We start from the raw sequence: 14,396 nt of genomic DNA on the forward strand, positions 1-14,396 counted from the left end.
CTCAGTTGCTGAATTAAGATGGATGGGAAAGGACTTGGAAGTACTTTGGGAAAAATGTCTCGTGTCCCTCAGAAAATTCACTTCACACAGTTAGTGAAAATTTTGGGCGCGTATATGGGGGTAAATTAAAGCAAAAGCCGAGTCCGCGTACTCGAACTTCTCATATAGCTCTGAAGAAGCTCATCCCGAGACATGCTCCGAGTAAACAAATTTAGCCACACAAGCTTCTCTTAATCTTCTCCTACCATTTCCCCTTCCCATGGTGCAGGGTAGCCAACTGAGCTCAATTTCGGTTTACCTCCCTGCTTTCATTTATCCCTATCTCTCCCTCCCTCCCTCTCTCTCTGTCTTCTCTCTCTCTCTCTCACAAGCACGATCTATTAGGATCTGCCAGCACTACAGCCTCGCACTGCTTAAGAACGTTTACTAGAAATTACCGTTATAAGGGGAAAAAATTATATATATATATATACACATACATACATACACATACACAGGGCTAGGACCAATATGAGCCGGAAATAATTCCTTTCGTATAGTTGTCGCCCCCCCCCCCCCCCATGTTAGGTTACAGCAACGCCGCCTTCCGCGTGTTGTTGTTGCCTTGGCGTCTTAGCTAATGCACAGAGAATGGTCGTTTATTTCTACACGTCATCGGTCGAAAATTTGCGACTTTAACATTTTCCACTCTGTCGACACCAGCATAGTGTCTCCGAAGAGACAAGAAATAATAATAATAACGTTCGCCACGAAAATTAGACTCTAGTGCTAGTAATCGCAAAAATGAATCTGTTGCGCAGAAATATATCCTTAGATTTCGGTACTACAGCTTCGTGATGATTTGAGCGAACCGCTTCCATCTTGCGCAAGGTGCTTTAGGCTGAAGTTATGTTATTACTGCTAAGCTCACATACCAGCAACATATACCAGAGTTCTTGCTGCGCGTTACATGTGATGCAAAGGAAAAAATAAAAGCACGTTTACAACCTCAGCGCCACCCTGGAACTCGTATGCAGCTCCCCCATCAAACCACCGAGCAAACACGAACTTTATTGGGTCACCGCCATCTATGTCACCTCCACCTCATCATCCAGGCCGAAGGTTGCTACGTCACAATATTGCTGCTTCCTAACATCAGAAGGCAGTGGGTGTTGTGTGTTTAGATGTGTGCGGCGGTCCAGGTGACGTCGTGGTGTATATCACCGACACTACAAATCTGTCAGCCCACGTGACCCTCGCAGAATGGCCCCACGGCGGCGAGTCGACTCGGCGCCACGGCTTACCGTAGCGGCGACGGCAGCCCGAGCAAGGCGGTCCGACTTCTCAACAGGGTCATTTCCAATTTGATCATAGTGTTTAGACAGCAAGCCGGTCGCATTTTGTTTTGTTTTTTTCAGCGCCGTCCCGGCCGCTGCGTGACAGTTTTCAGTCTATTGTGATCATTGCGCGACATTCCCACCGCACGGCGTCCTGTCTCCCGCATTTCATTCTTGCGCAGGCGGGCCGCCGCGATCGCCTCGTCTTTCTTTTATTCCATTCTGCTGTCCGCCTTTCTGTCGCGCCCGCTCGACCAAAAGAATCGCCGCCGCTATTCAACAGCGCGACCAGCGATCACAATAAAAGCAAAGCCAGTTCACGCACGGTAGTACTCGAACTCGTCGACGCGCATACTCACTCCCTCCTCTAGAGAACCCCCCCCCCTTCCATCTCTTCCTTCGTCCACGCAAACTTCCTCCACCTTCGGGTCTTTCTTTTGTGCCGCCTCCGAACTTTTGCTTGTTGTTGCACACCGACGCTTGTCTTTGCTGTTTACCCGCGCGCGTACTGTTTTCTTTGCGTGCCGGTCATTCCATTTCACCATTGGACGCGATTCTCGCGCGCGCGCGCAGTCTTGTCTCCCGCTCTTCCACTCCCACTACCTTGTTTCTGCGCGAACGTCGTCAAGAAGCAAGTGGACCGTGACCGCGCCGTGCGCAGCGGTGCGCTAGTACGCCACCGCGTTCAGAGATGGCGCCTCATGGCTGCTCGGCGGGACTTTATCTCGGCGTAGGGTGCTCACCAAGACCGCGCGGTGGCTCGGCGCCGAATGGGAGTGGCGCGCGAAACCGCCAAAATCAAAATGACGGCGTCGGAAATTTATTTTCCGTCCCGTTAGATATTAAACGGACTGATTACCATGGAAGGTGCCTACACCGACAGTGAAGAAAAAATAATTACAATCAACGCAAAATAATTATACTAGTGATAATAAACACGTTTTAATGTCACTGCGCAACGCAGTCAATAGTTGGTGTAGCTGCTTTAAATCGGTGCATTCAAACGTGTCTGAAACGTGTGTGCTCCGCGCCTTGAATTCGCACCCACTTTCTTTTTTCTTTCAGCAGTTTTAAGACTATGCGACTTTGAAATATCGTGTTCAGTTTTTTTACTCCCTCTATATCTTACTTTTGTAACTATCTTACGCGCTGTTGTGGCATAGCGCCCTTTGTCGTTCCACAGCCGAGCATGAGATCACGGCGGCAGTATTCCGATAGAACGGAATACGAAAAGCTGACGTCCGAACCTTTTCCCAGCAATGGTGGCCAAAGAGTGGGTGGAATTGGGGCTGGGACTCGAATGTCGTGCTTGAAGCAGAAATCACGCGTGGTGCTGAACAGGTAAATAAACAGCATGATCGTTCGTCCTAGGTTGATCTGACGTATGTCAAGAAGTTATTCTATACATATATAATATACACGAATGCGAAGCCTCAAACGTATATTGATTACCTCTCGATGTTGAGCCTGTAATAAAATTGGCTTAACTATCGTGAGACCGCAACATTTTCTCTTACAAAGTTTATAATCAGTATTTCTTATTTAATTGCGTTGAAGTGAATATACACCATGTGATTTACGCGTAAAAGAAAGGAGAAATGGGCAAATCGGCTGTTCACCGCATCAATATACACACAAGTGCATAAGATATTTTGCGCAATATTTTGATACTAATCTCACATGAAACGGGATTCGTGTAAGCATTTCTGTTAATTTGGACCCGTGTGATTGATTGAAAACGTTTTTATTTTAAGAATATTCGTAGAACTCGTGGGTGGGCCGCCTAGTCCGGTAGTGCACTGGTTATTGCTGCTGCGCTGGCCCTCCCCACCAGCCAGTGCTGACGGTCAGGATCATCGCTGAGCAGAATAGCCTCCCACTGCTCTTCTGAGGGATTTGGAATTGGGTCAACTATGGGATTAAATTGGCAAGCCCACACCATGTGGTAGAGGTTAGCTACCTCTCCACAGTGTGGGCATTGCGTGGAGTATAGTGTAGGGTACCACTGGTGTAACTTAGCTGGCGTTGGGTATGTATTAGTTTCTAGTCTCCTCTAACTTATTGAGGGATTTAAGTGGTGTTGGGTACTCCTTCCTGGCTGTTCTGTATGGTACGAGATTGTCAGCACACACTGCTAAAGCAGTTAGGTCGCAGCACCCTTCAAGGTCATCAGGGGAAGACGCCCGGTATAGAAGAGCTCGGGCATGCCTGTGAGGGGCTTCGTTACCTGTCTGAAAACAGTACGTACTTCAATAGCTCAGCAGCCAGTCCTTCGGATGCGCACACATAAAATTCGCTCACATCGAGGAGAGGCGCATCGATACGGCTGGTAAAATATTGCTCCCAGTATACATATATACCCAGCCTAGTCGCCGGCTGGAGTAGCGCCCCACGTGCTCCACGACACCACGGACAAAACACGGCGCGGCAAAATACCGCAAGTTGCTACAACGGCAGACAGGTATTCTTCACGGAACGAGACTAGAATACGAAATCAAATAGCGTCTAGTGTTCGTTTGCCTTTCGTGTTTGTGTATGTGCGCAGCAGCTGCGTGCTTATGCTAGCAGAGAAGTTTATAATTCGCTCCACGCGGGCTTTCGTTATCAGGCGACTGGCGGCGATCTGACGGTGCAGCACGGCCAGCATTTGAATCACAATGCCGGTCGCGCTCTCTCTCCGAAAGCTCCCTTGACTCAACGCGGCGAAAGTGAAGTTGAGGTGGGAAGAACAAAAAGAGAGGAGAGAGAGAGAAGGGAGCAAACCAGAACAAAGCGAAAGGTAGCGGACCTCTGACCCGGGAGCTTGATGGACTGGAGAATTGTCTCAGATAGGAATAATTAGCGTTCCTAAGAAGATCCCCACCCGCTAGTCCCGACGTTCCGCTGTATAAGGCGAGACTGCCGTATCTCCTTTTGTTGTTATGCCGCCTTCTTGACCGCTTCGTATTTGTCTTCTTTCCCTTTCTTTAAATTGCTCGTTCTCGGCTGTGCGCGCCCATTAATTCCTTCCTCACTTGACCCCTTGTTCTGCGGTGTAGTCGGCCGGCTCGCAGCTCCCGGGGGTCAAGCCATGTGGCGCCCCCCAACGGCTGAAAGCGAAAGCCCCCGCGGCTCAGCGCCGGCAAAGGCCCAGCTGGTACAGGGCCCATTGTTTCGCCACCGTGGGATTGTCTCCTGCGGAGGGACGGCCATCGTTTCTTCCCTTGAAAGCGGCGGCCAGGCCTTGAACTTGACCGACCTTGCTCCCACCCGAACGGAGACAGTGTGTCGTTGGCAGCGGGCGAATGAGCCCGCGCTCCTTTTGTTCAGCTCGAATGGCCGCGGCCACTGGCGCGCTTGCTTATGTCACCCCCCCCCCCCCCCCCTGCCCCTCCATCCTTTCCCGCCATTTTTTGTTTTCTTTAAAGCCCGTCCCGTGGTCCGGCGCGGTTACTGCAATGGACTAGCACTGCGTTGCCCGTTGATACTTTCTGCTTTTATTCATTTTGCTTTCGCCTGGAGGCCTATTTGCGCGCCGCAGTGGTGATTAGTGGAGCGTCGTCTTAATAATGACCCTCGTGTATCCTGTTTGTGGGAGCCAAGACCTGTCAGGGTGATTCCTCGCATGATGAGCGTTAGTGCGTTAGCACGAGGCGTCCCTCTGATGAAATTAGGGGTACCGGGAACCTCTTGACGTCGGAAACACCTCTGGCAATAGCCTACGAAATAAACGTAAAAAAAAAAGTAAAGAGCACGCATATCGGCATGACTCATGTAGGCGTCGTGGTAAAAAGTTCTTTGCTCAGGTATGCTCAGCAGCAAAGGAATAGAAACTGACGTTGCACACGAAGGGGACATTGAAATTGCCGCCAGAAGAGCTGGCCGCCGAAGCAGCAAAAAGGCAAAGCGCACCGGAGCAGTAGTTCACGCGAGCCACGACAGATGGCAGCAGGAGGACAAACTGCGGCAGTGCGGCGCGAAGTAACGGAACCTTTGTTGGTGCAGGGTGTTGTACTTAACTACGTTCACCGTTAAATGATTGAGAAATGGCGTTCAATGCCGTCCTGATAGCTCAGGCTCACTTTTATGCTTTTTTGCGTTCGTTTAGTTCGATGAAGGCAGTATTGTATAAGATACTGTGTAAACTTATGCAAAGGCGAGTGCAGGGTTTCCTGCGGCCTTCTTAACGCATAAAATAATGCTATTTCTTTCTAAATCTTTCTTACAATTTCATAAGTGAAAAAAAAAAAACACGTAGTGGTACGTCCTCTGAACGTTGACGTTGGGCTGAAGCAAACGAATAATAAATACGACATTCAACGGACCGGTGCTAATTAAACGTGCTTGCGTGTGACACCAAATGCTACCCGACGACCAAACAGCGTACGACAAACAAAATTACGCTGGGAAAAAAAAAAGAGGGAAAAACGATAAATAAAGAAAATAAAGCAAGGGTACTCCGTATACGTTTCTGCATTAGGCGCTAAGGAAGGAAGGAAAAAGTGGAGAAGGAAGGTAGGCAGGTTAACCGGTTTAGATTAACCGGTTTGCTACCCTACACATGGGAGCGGGATGAGGGGGATGAAAGATGGGGAGAAGAGATAGAGAGCGCATAACACGGCACACACATCGTTACAGTCTGTCACTTGCGCGGTACGTGACATCACTGTCACAGCCGCTTGTCCAAGCCCGTCTCCTTCATAAACCGTAGTCCCTTCGTCGCCTTCAGCTGCGATGCCTTCTGTCGGCGATATGTGAAAATAGTTGCAACTGACAATGGTCTATTGTCAAGGTGCGCTAGAACGGACGCCAGGGACTGTCTCTGAACATTATATTCGGGACAGTCGCACAGAATGTGTTGCAGCGTCTCCTCGCAAAGACAGGCATGCAGAGAGCGTTGTCGGCCATTCCAATGCGAAACGAGTAAGATTTCGTGAAGGCCACCCCTAGCCGCGATAAAGCAGGGTGGCCTCACTTCGGCGGAGTCCAGTTGGCATACAGAGATGCATCAAGGAGGGCAGGTCGTGTTGACGATTGCTCCGGTTGGTCTGGCTGCTTGGTGTGCACCATAGAGAGAGCGTGATCTCCCGTGCAAGCACTCGAAGTCTGCTGGCTGCGTCGGACCGGGAAAGTGGCATGGCCTCTTCCTGTGTGTCTTCAAGAGGTGTCCGAGCGGCTTTATCGGCGTCTTCATTTCCTATGACGCTGCAGTGACTTGGCAGCCACTGAAACGTCACGTGATGTCCTTTCTCATGCGATGTATGGAGTAGGCATCTAATATCGAGCACGAGCTGTTCGAATGGCCCGCGACGCAGAGCTGATAGCACAGATTGTAGGGCTGCCTTTGAGTCACTGAAAATTGACTATTGTCGAGGTGGTTGCCGATTGACGAAACAAAGTGCAGCGTGAAGAGCAGCTAGTTCCGCAGATGTAGATGTCGTTGGGTGGTCAGTCCTAAAGCGGATGGTAATAGCTTTTGCTGGGACAACCACAGCACCGGACGAACACTGGATGTTTGTGGAACCATCAGTATAAATGTGTTCACTGTCCGCGTACCACTCGTGCAGAAGAAGCAGAGACAGTTGTTTCAGCACGGGCGACGACAGTTCAGATTTTTTCCCGATTCCTGGTACACTGAGATGGACTGTGGGGCTGACAAGACACCAAGGGGGTATCGATGCTTTAGATGCAGCGGGGAAGCCCGAGGGAAGTTTGTCGTACTTGACGATAGCTTTAGAGAATGATGCTTGATGCCTGTTTGAAGGTAGTGTTGCAAGGTGGTGATAGGGGGCACGTGCAAAATGTCTGATGTGCGTTCTCAGAGCTTCCACCCTGATGTGAGTTTGCACTGGATGGTCCCGAGCAATCGCAATAGTTGCCTCTGTTGACGTGCGTCTGGGCAAACCAAGGCAAACTCTGAGTGCTTGAGCTTGTGCTGCCTGCAGAACACGAATATTTGTCTCGCAGGTGTTGTTCTGTACAGGTAGACCATATCTTAAATAACCGAGAAAGAGAGCTCTATAGAGTCTCAGCATTGCGTCTACTGACATCCCCCACGTCTTTCCTGTCAAGTATTTAAACAACTGGAAGGTTGCTGTCAGGCGCCGTTTCATGTAGGACACGTGCGGGCTCCAACAGAGGTCTCGGTCGATAATTACGCCAAGAAATCTGTGGGTTCTGACATAGGAAATGGTCCGCTAAATCTTAAATTACTCCCATAGGGAAGGACAGGCGAACGTTCGCCAAGGAGGAGAAGGAGGAGGAAGAGAGAAAGCAGGGATGTTAACCAGAAATGCGTGTGGTTGGCTACCCTACACTGGGGGATGGGAAAGCGGAATAGAAAGATGAGATAGAGAGAGTATGTGGGGGGAGGGTAGACGCGGTGAGCACGCACACACACGCGGAGGGCCTCACCATGTCAAAGGCGTTCACATAGACCAATAGCCCTCAAGAAAGACGAAAGTGCCTTCACCGCTTTGTGGGCGGACGAGCGATCTTCAAGTAGCACCTGCACAGACAACGGCCGATCGTCCAGGCGTCGCAATGCGATAGATACTGTTTGTCTTTCCGACGGGAATAGATGACAGTGGCAGAATAGATGTTCCATGTTCTCTTCAACACCGCAGACGTCGCACCCAGCACTGTCAGTCCTTCCACTCAAAGTGGTGTACGCCTTCGTGAAAGCCACTTTCAACTACAGCCAGTATAGAAGCGATGCCTCAAGTGGGTGAAACCCGTGCGGAGGATGGAGCTAGACCGAAGGGATCAGTTCGTGCAACCTGGTGTGCTTTATATTTGCGGTGTTCAACTCTGTTAAAGAGAGCTTGCCTGCCAGGTGACGAAGCTGCCTTGCAACATCTGCCCTGGAAAGAGGAATGGGAATGCTGTGTTCTTCTTGATGTTACTCTCGGGCAGCTTTGTCAGCGTGATCATTTCCATTGGAAAATAATTTCGTGGCCTTTTTGTTTCACTTCGTGGTGAAGTTCGGGAGAGAGATGCAACTTTGTTGATCCGTAATTAAACGCAACGGTTTAAGCGCCTGATGGGGTGGCTCCCTCTTCACAGGTTCAAAATGCTTCCAGGGCCGCCTGGCTCCTGTGGATCAGTCAGAGCTGGTCTTCCAGGGCGGGGCTGGATAGCAGGATCTCCCATCGCTCGTAGAGGGTGGGGATAGTAGGGGGTTAGTTATGGGTATAGGTGAGTGTTGTTCTTTGGTGAAATTGCACTCCCCTATGACGTGCCGGAGGGTGCCTACTGCATTGCAGTGAGGACATGTGTTCTCGTATTTTTCTGGGTATATTCTGTTCTGGAGGCAGGGGTGGGGAAAGGATCCTGCCTGGATCCTGAGTGATCTTTTCCACTGATCCCTCGATGGCCAGGTAGCCGTTGGAAAATAATTTCGTGGCCTTTTTGTTCCACTTCGTGGTGAAGTTTGGCAATTTCGTGCGTTAGTTGTTCATGAACCCTGCGTCGGAGTACTGGCTGCATGCTGTGTAAAGCCGGTCTCGAGTCGGAAAACACGGCCCATGTACCAGGACTCTCTGTGTCAATAAATTGAAGTGCACTGCGCAGAGTCGTGAGTTCTGCAGCCGTAGACGTCGTGACGCGTGACGTCTTGAATCGCGATGTTACTCATCTTGTCGGTATAAACGCAGCATCACCAGAACTGGTCGATGTGGTAGAACCGCCGGTATAGATGTCTACATGGCTACTGTGTTTCTCGTACAACAGGAGCAAGCTCAGTTGCTTTAGTGCAGACGGTCGTAGCTCTGACTTTTTCTGAGGTCCTGGAATTCCGATGTGTACTTCAGAATGGCACAAACAACATGGAGGGCACACCGGCCTGGCCGCAAGTGCGCACCCCGATGTAAGCGAGGCGCGATATATGCACTGACCTTACATGACGTGTGGGGTCATTTCACTGTAATTTTGGCGAAGTGGTGGGGGGGGGGGGCTTCGGGCAATGCACCTGACCTGCGCATGCATTGTATCGAGGGTGATGTACGTCGTGATTGAATAGTCTTGAGCAATCGCAATGGTTTCAGCCGTTGACGCACTGCATGGTATTCCAAGGCATGTCCTAAGAGCTTGGGCCTGAATTCTCTGAATCGTACGCAAATTAGCTTTACAGCTGTTGGATATAACAGGTAGGATCTACCGGAGGAATCCAATAAACAACACCCTATACAGCTGTAACATTGGACACACCCAAATGCTACTGATGAAGCGGTGTCAGTCATCTGCCACTATACCTGACGGCGTATACACCGTTGAACGTCGTCCGTTGATGGTACTGGATATTCGCGGTCAAATGTTTACGGATTATGTCATCTGCAAAGAAAGCGGTTTTCCTTGTCTCTTCGATGGTGCCTCACTGGATCCACGGAAAAGAAACGGTTCACCCGCTTCTTGTCTCAGTGTCTTAGGCGAAGGAAAGGTATATTCGCTGATAAGTGGACGCTCGACCTCCGGTGCCGCTAACACTATCTTGGTCCCGGTCATTTGCTTACCGCGGGAAGCGAAACGCGGAAAGTCAGTGGAAGGAACTCTCGGTCGAAAAGCCTTGGAATTCATTGCGCCAGTGCGGAAATCTGTAGTGCATATGCGGTAGTGTAGTGCGGTAGTGCATATGTATATCCATAAGCCCAAAGCGTCGTACCTGTGTCACCTTTTTCTTTCCCGAAGCTGCAGTAATGTAATTCGTTCCCCCGACGTTTACGCCAATGGCATTGTTAATAAAATGTTTAACAATAACTGTCCAATAGTCAAAGCGACAGTTCGATGGTATCAAGTAAGCGGTAACAATATATATATATATATATATATATACCAACTATTAAGGATATTTGACGTTGCGCTAGAAAACAACGCTTACCTTACATTTCCTTTTTATTTATATATATATATATATATATATATATATATATATTTGTTTGCTTGCCTGCTTCTTTGTATTTTCTTTCGCGTTACCTTTCTGCAGCTCACACCAAGCTGTTTCCCATTTTCTTTCCCCCCCTTCTAGATCCAAACACCCGGGCCACGTCGTCTAACCAGAGTAAGTTTTGCATATATACGCCTCTTCATTTGCTGCATGGGATCCTTTCGGTTGCAGAAATCGATGCAATATGATCAGGCCACATCAACGTAGTATAGTGCGAATGTACAAAGGAACACGTCATCATTTCGAAAAGACGGTATAATGTTCCTTCATGACCACAAATAAATGGTAATCGCATTTACGTACACGGCTCCGTGATTTAGTATTTCCAATGTACACAACAATCTGACTGTTTCTGGGATAACAGTACGCCGCGGCTATGTTATAAAGGTGTGCACTCGTTACTGCATTAGTTCCTTGATCTTACGGTTTTCGGAGACGCATAAACTTCTTTTTTCTTGCATTATTCGAAGCTGATGTCTATATAGTTACTAACAGTAGACAGTGTAAATAAATTGGAAGCCACACTAACAAAATCTTTTACCTCGGCTAGAAGTACATAGCTACTACTTTAATAATGTAATTTGTCTGATTAAAAACTTATGTTCCTGGTTGTAATACACATGTTTAATCCAGCGGCTGTCGTACATTTGATGCCAGCCTGATGCAATTTGTCTTTTGATTCTTCTTGCTTTCTATTGTGCCTTTTCTTGTGTATATGCCTCATTTGGTCTGCTCTAGACTGCGGCAGCACTGCTATCTTGTTTCGTTTGTCTTGCAACCACCCTGTAATGGCCTTCGGTCAACAGTATTGATTGATAAATAAATAAATAAATAAATAAATAAATAAATAAATAAATAAATAAATAAATAAATAAATAATGTATCATTTGAAGAGGCACTCAAGATGTGTTTAAAGCAATATGCGCGGCGTTCATACGACGCACACAAGAAACGTGACAGGACGATAGTTCCGCGGTGTTAACGTAGTGGGTATTGCAGCTTGCACCCACCAGCCGAAGAACAAGTTCTGTTAAAAGCGATTTAAGCTGGAACATGTAGACCAAGAGGCAAAGCGGTCAAAGCTAAACCCGCCGCGATGGCTTATTCACAATTAGATTAGATTATCGGGTTTTAAGTGCGAAAACCACCTTCCGATTATGAGGCACGCCGTAGTGGAGGACTCCGGAAATTTGGACCACCTGGGGTTCTTTAACGTGCACCTAAATCTAAGTACACGGGTGTTTTCGCATTTCGCCTCCATCGAAATGCGGCCGCCGTGGCCGGGATTCGATCCCGCGGCTTCGTGCTCAGCAGCCCAACACCATATAGCCACTGAGCAACCACGGCGGGTGCTTATTCACAAGAAACCCATCATGCAACCATCGCAACGAAGCATTCGTTAAGGTCAACGTTGTGAATTCCCAGTCTTAGACGCGCTCACAACGTCCTTGTTTTCTCTTTACTGCACTTTATATCTTCGACCTTAGCAATCATTCGTGAACACATTTGCTCCTTGTCTGTGTTGTCGAAGATGAAAGCCATTACGGCATTAGTGCGTGTGAGCAGAGCACGCTTACAGGCGCGTAGGCACATATATAGAAAAGGTTTCGAAAAGTTATCTGTCCGCCTCACATGTTTGGTTGTACCTGTTAAAAAAAATTATGTAGATTAGAGTTACTGTACATGGCTACCAAAGGTAACATATACAGTAACTCTAATAGAGATGAACAACGAGCGCCTCTATCGGTCGCGAGTAAGTACCAGGAACTGAAAAACAGTTTTTTAGCGAATATCTAATAGCATAGAAGACAAACAGCATTACTGCTGCAGGAGTAAATCTATTATTCACGCCCATATAGCGGGTATATAACACATGCAGCAGTACTGATTCCTGTGGCAGTTATTTAGCCAGATTCATACCATGTTAGAACTGTTGGACTCTATATGAAAATCTCAAAATTTTGTCCAGTAAAGAATCATTTGTGAAGAAAGTATGAACGCATGAATTAGAAAGACGCCTCATAATCAAAGCACGATTTGAATATGAGGCACACTTCTAATTCACGCGTTTGTACTTTCTTCGCAAATGATCCTTTTCTAGGCAAAATTTTGAGATTTTCATATAGGGTGCAATAGTTCTTACATGGTATGACTCCGGCACGTTATGGCATGGTGTGGCACGTAAAACCCCAGAATTCAATTCAATGAACTAGAAAGAATTAGCTTCTCTTTGATTCCATTCAAAACAGCGTGCCTCCGATGTGAAAACTTTATGTATTATTTTTCAAAGCACAGTGAGAAAATTCAGTGAAACTGTAGACGCATATACGCGTGGGCCGAGCAGCCTTTCTGTGGCAGATGCACTTTTGAGATAAGGCGAACGCGGAGCTCGCGGGTTCTATATTCCACAACCGGTTTGTTAATTTTATGCGGCGTTGCTGAATAAATTGACTGATTGGTCGAGGAACAGTGACGAAGCGACCACTTAACACAGCGACTTTATATTTAAAAAACCAGCAAGTGATGGCAAAGTATTAAAAACTGAAGTATGCGGTTTTACGTGCCAAAACCACTTTCTGATTATGAGGCACGCTGTAGTGGAGGACTCCGGAAATTTCGACCACCTGGGGTTCTTTAACGTGCACCTAAATCTAAGTATACGGGTATTTTCGCATTTCGCCCCCATCGAAATGCGGCCGCCGTGGCCGGGATTCGATCCCGCGACCTTGTGCTCAGCAGCCAGCACTATAGCCACTGAGCAACCAAGGCGGGTAGCAAAGTATTCAGTACACGAAGTACACTTTTAGACACATGCATACACGCGCATGCTGGAAGGCGTAACAAGTGATGGGAATGAATGCAATACAGCGTGGCGATGGTATGATGGGTCGAAGATATGAGACGTCGTCTATACAGCAGTATATGTGTAGACAAGTGCACATATGATGTCAACATTTTTATACAGTGGCAGCAGTTATATAGGAGATAGGAAGTGGTTTTCCTGCGTCCGTCCGTCCTTTCCGTTACGGTACCATTGTTATCGTACCGTCGTCGTCATCCCTATACCTTGACCTTTAACTTCAGATTACGGCGAAGGAATACAAAACTTGACCCACACCACCACAGCAGGGGATCGAACTCATGTCCCTGTGGCAATGTGCCGTTGGGGAGCAGGCGCTGCATGCACTATACATAAGGTATCACGCGCCTTCTGTGCTTGACAGTTTGTCGGGATTTGTATATAGCACAAGGACGTAGACTTGGAGAATGGTGGAGCCTGTGCACGTGTTTAGATGACAACAACAACCGCATATCTGGTGCGCGATCCGGCAGCAGTTTGTAGCGCTGAAAAGCAGCGCTCCAAGCACAGCGTTCATCTCAGATGTATGTGCGTCAACGAGACGTTGTGATCATGCCAGCGTCACCGCGCCGTCGTTGCTGTGATATAGTCGTTATGCCGTCGTCTTGTCGTCATTGTGTACAGTTGGGAGAATTCGCAGATGCAGGAGTATACAGGAGTGTTTGCGCATTGTCGGGGGTGTTGGGGAGAGTTGACCGGCAGTACCAAGCTGTCGCAATTTATTAGCCTTATTCATTTATTCACGTACTCTCAGGGCTCGAAGCGTTGCAAAGATAAGTGGGAGTGTGAAAAAACAAAAGTGTATCAACCGGTGTGTACATTTCGTATAAGAGTTCTTCGACTGCAGGCTTAAATGATGCACGCATTGGGATGGAGACGATCGGAGATAGGCAGGCACGCGATTCCAGTTGACGATGGTCTGTGGGACACATGATTCGTAGTAACGTTTAGTTTTCAAGTTCGGCACACCGACTTTGCAGTGATGTGAACGCGCGATGATACGTACTGATGGACGAAGAAACAGTGATCCTTCTAAGTTTTCATTAGCGTAATAAATTTTGTGTGAAATATGCACAGTCCGGATAGACGGCGTCTTGCATGCAGAAATGTCAGGGAGGTCTATAATTACCTTTTATTGATACGTGGACTGGAGCGAACAATTAGAAAGACTAAAGCGTTCGCAAAGTCTCTGAAGTGATTCAATAGACGTAATTAAGAATTAATTATGGGGATCCCAGACAGACGAGTATATTCCATTTTGTATGGAATCTTGTAAATGAATTCAGAGCCGACGAAATCG

General features: G+C 47.9%; 1 protein-coding gene across 2 annotated transcripts in view; it reads left to right on the top strand.

Moving 5' to 3' along the window:
• sv (paired box protein shaven) overlaps window positions 1-14,396 on the top strand; it is a 236,572-nt gene that overhangs the window by 92,004 nt on the left and 130,172 nt on the right. For both annotated transcript variants that reach the window (XM_050196692.2, XM_050196696.2), the window contains exon 3: window positions 10,318-10,350. In XM_050196692.2, coding sequence (XP_050052649.1) covers window positions 10,318-10,350 — 33 coding nt within the window. The remainder of the gene's footprint in view (window positions 1-10,317; window positions 10,351-14,396) is intronic.

This window comes from Dermacentor andersoni, chromosome 1, assembly GCF_023375885.2.
Source record: "Dermacentor andersoni chromosome 1, qqDerAnde1_hic_scaffold, whole genome shotgun sequence".
NCBI classification, from domain to species: domain Eukaryota; kingdom Metazoa; phylum Arthropoda; class Arachnida; order Ixodida; family Ixodidae; genus Dermacentor; species Dermacentor andersoni.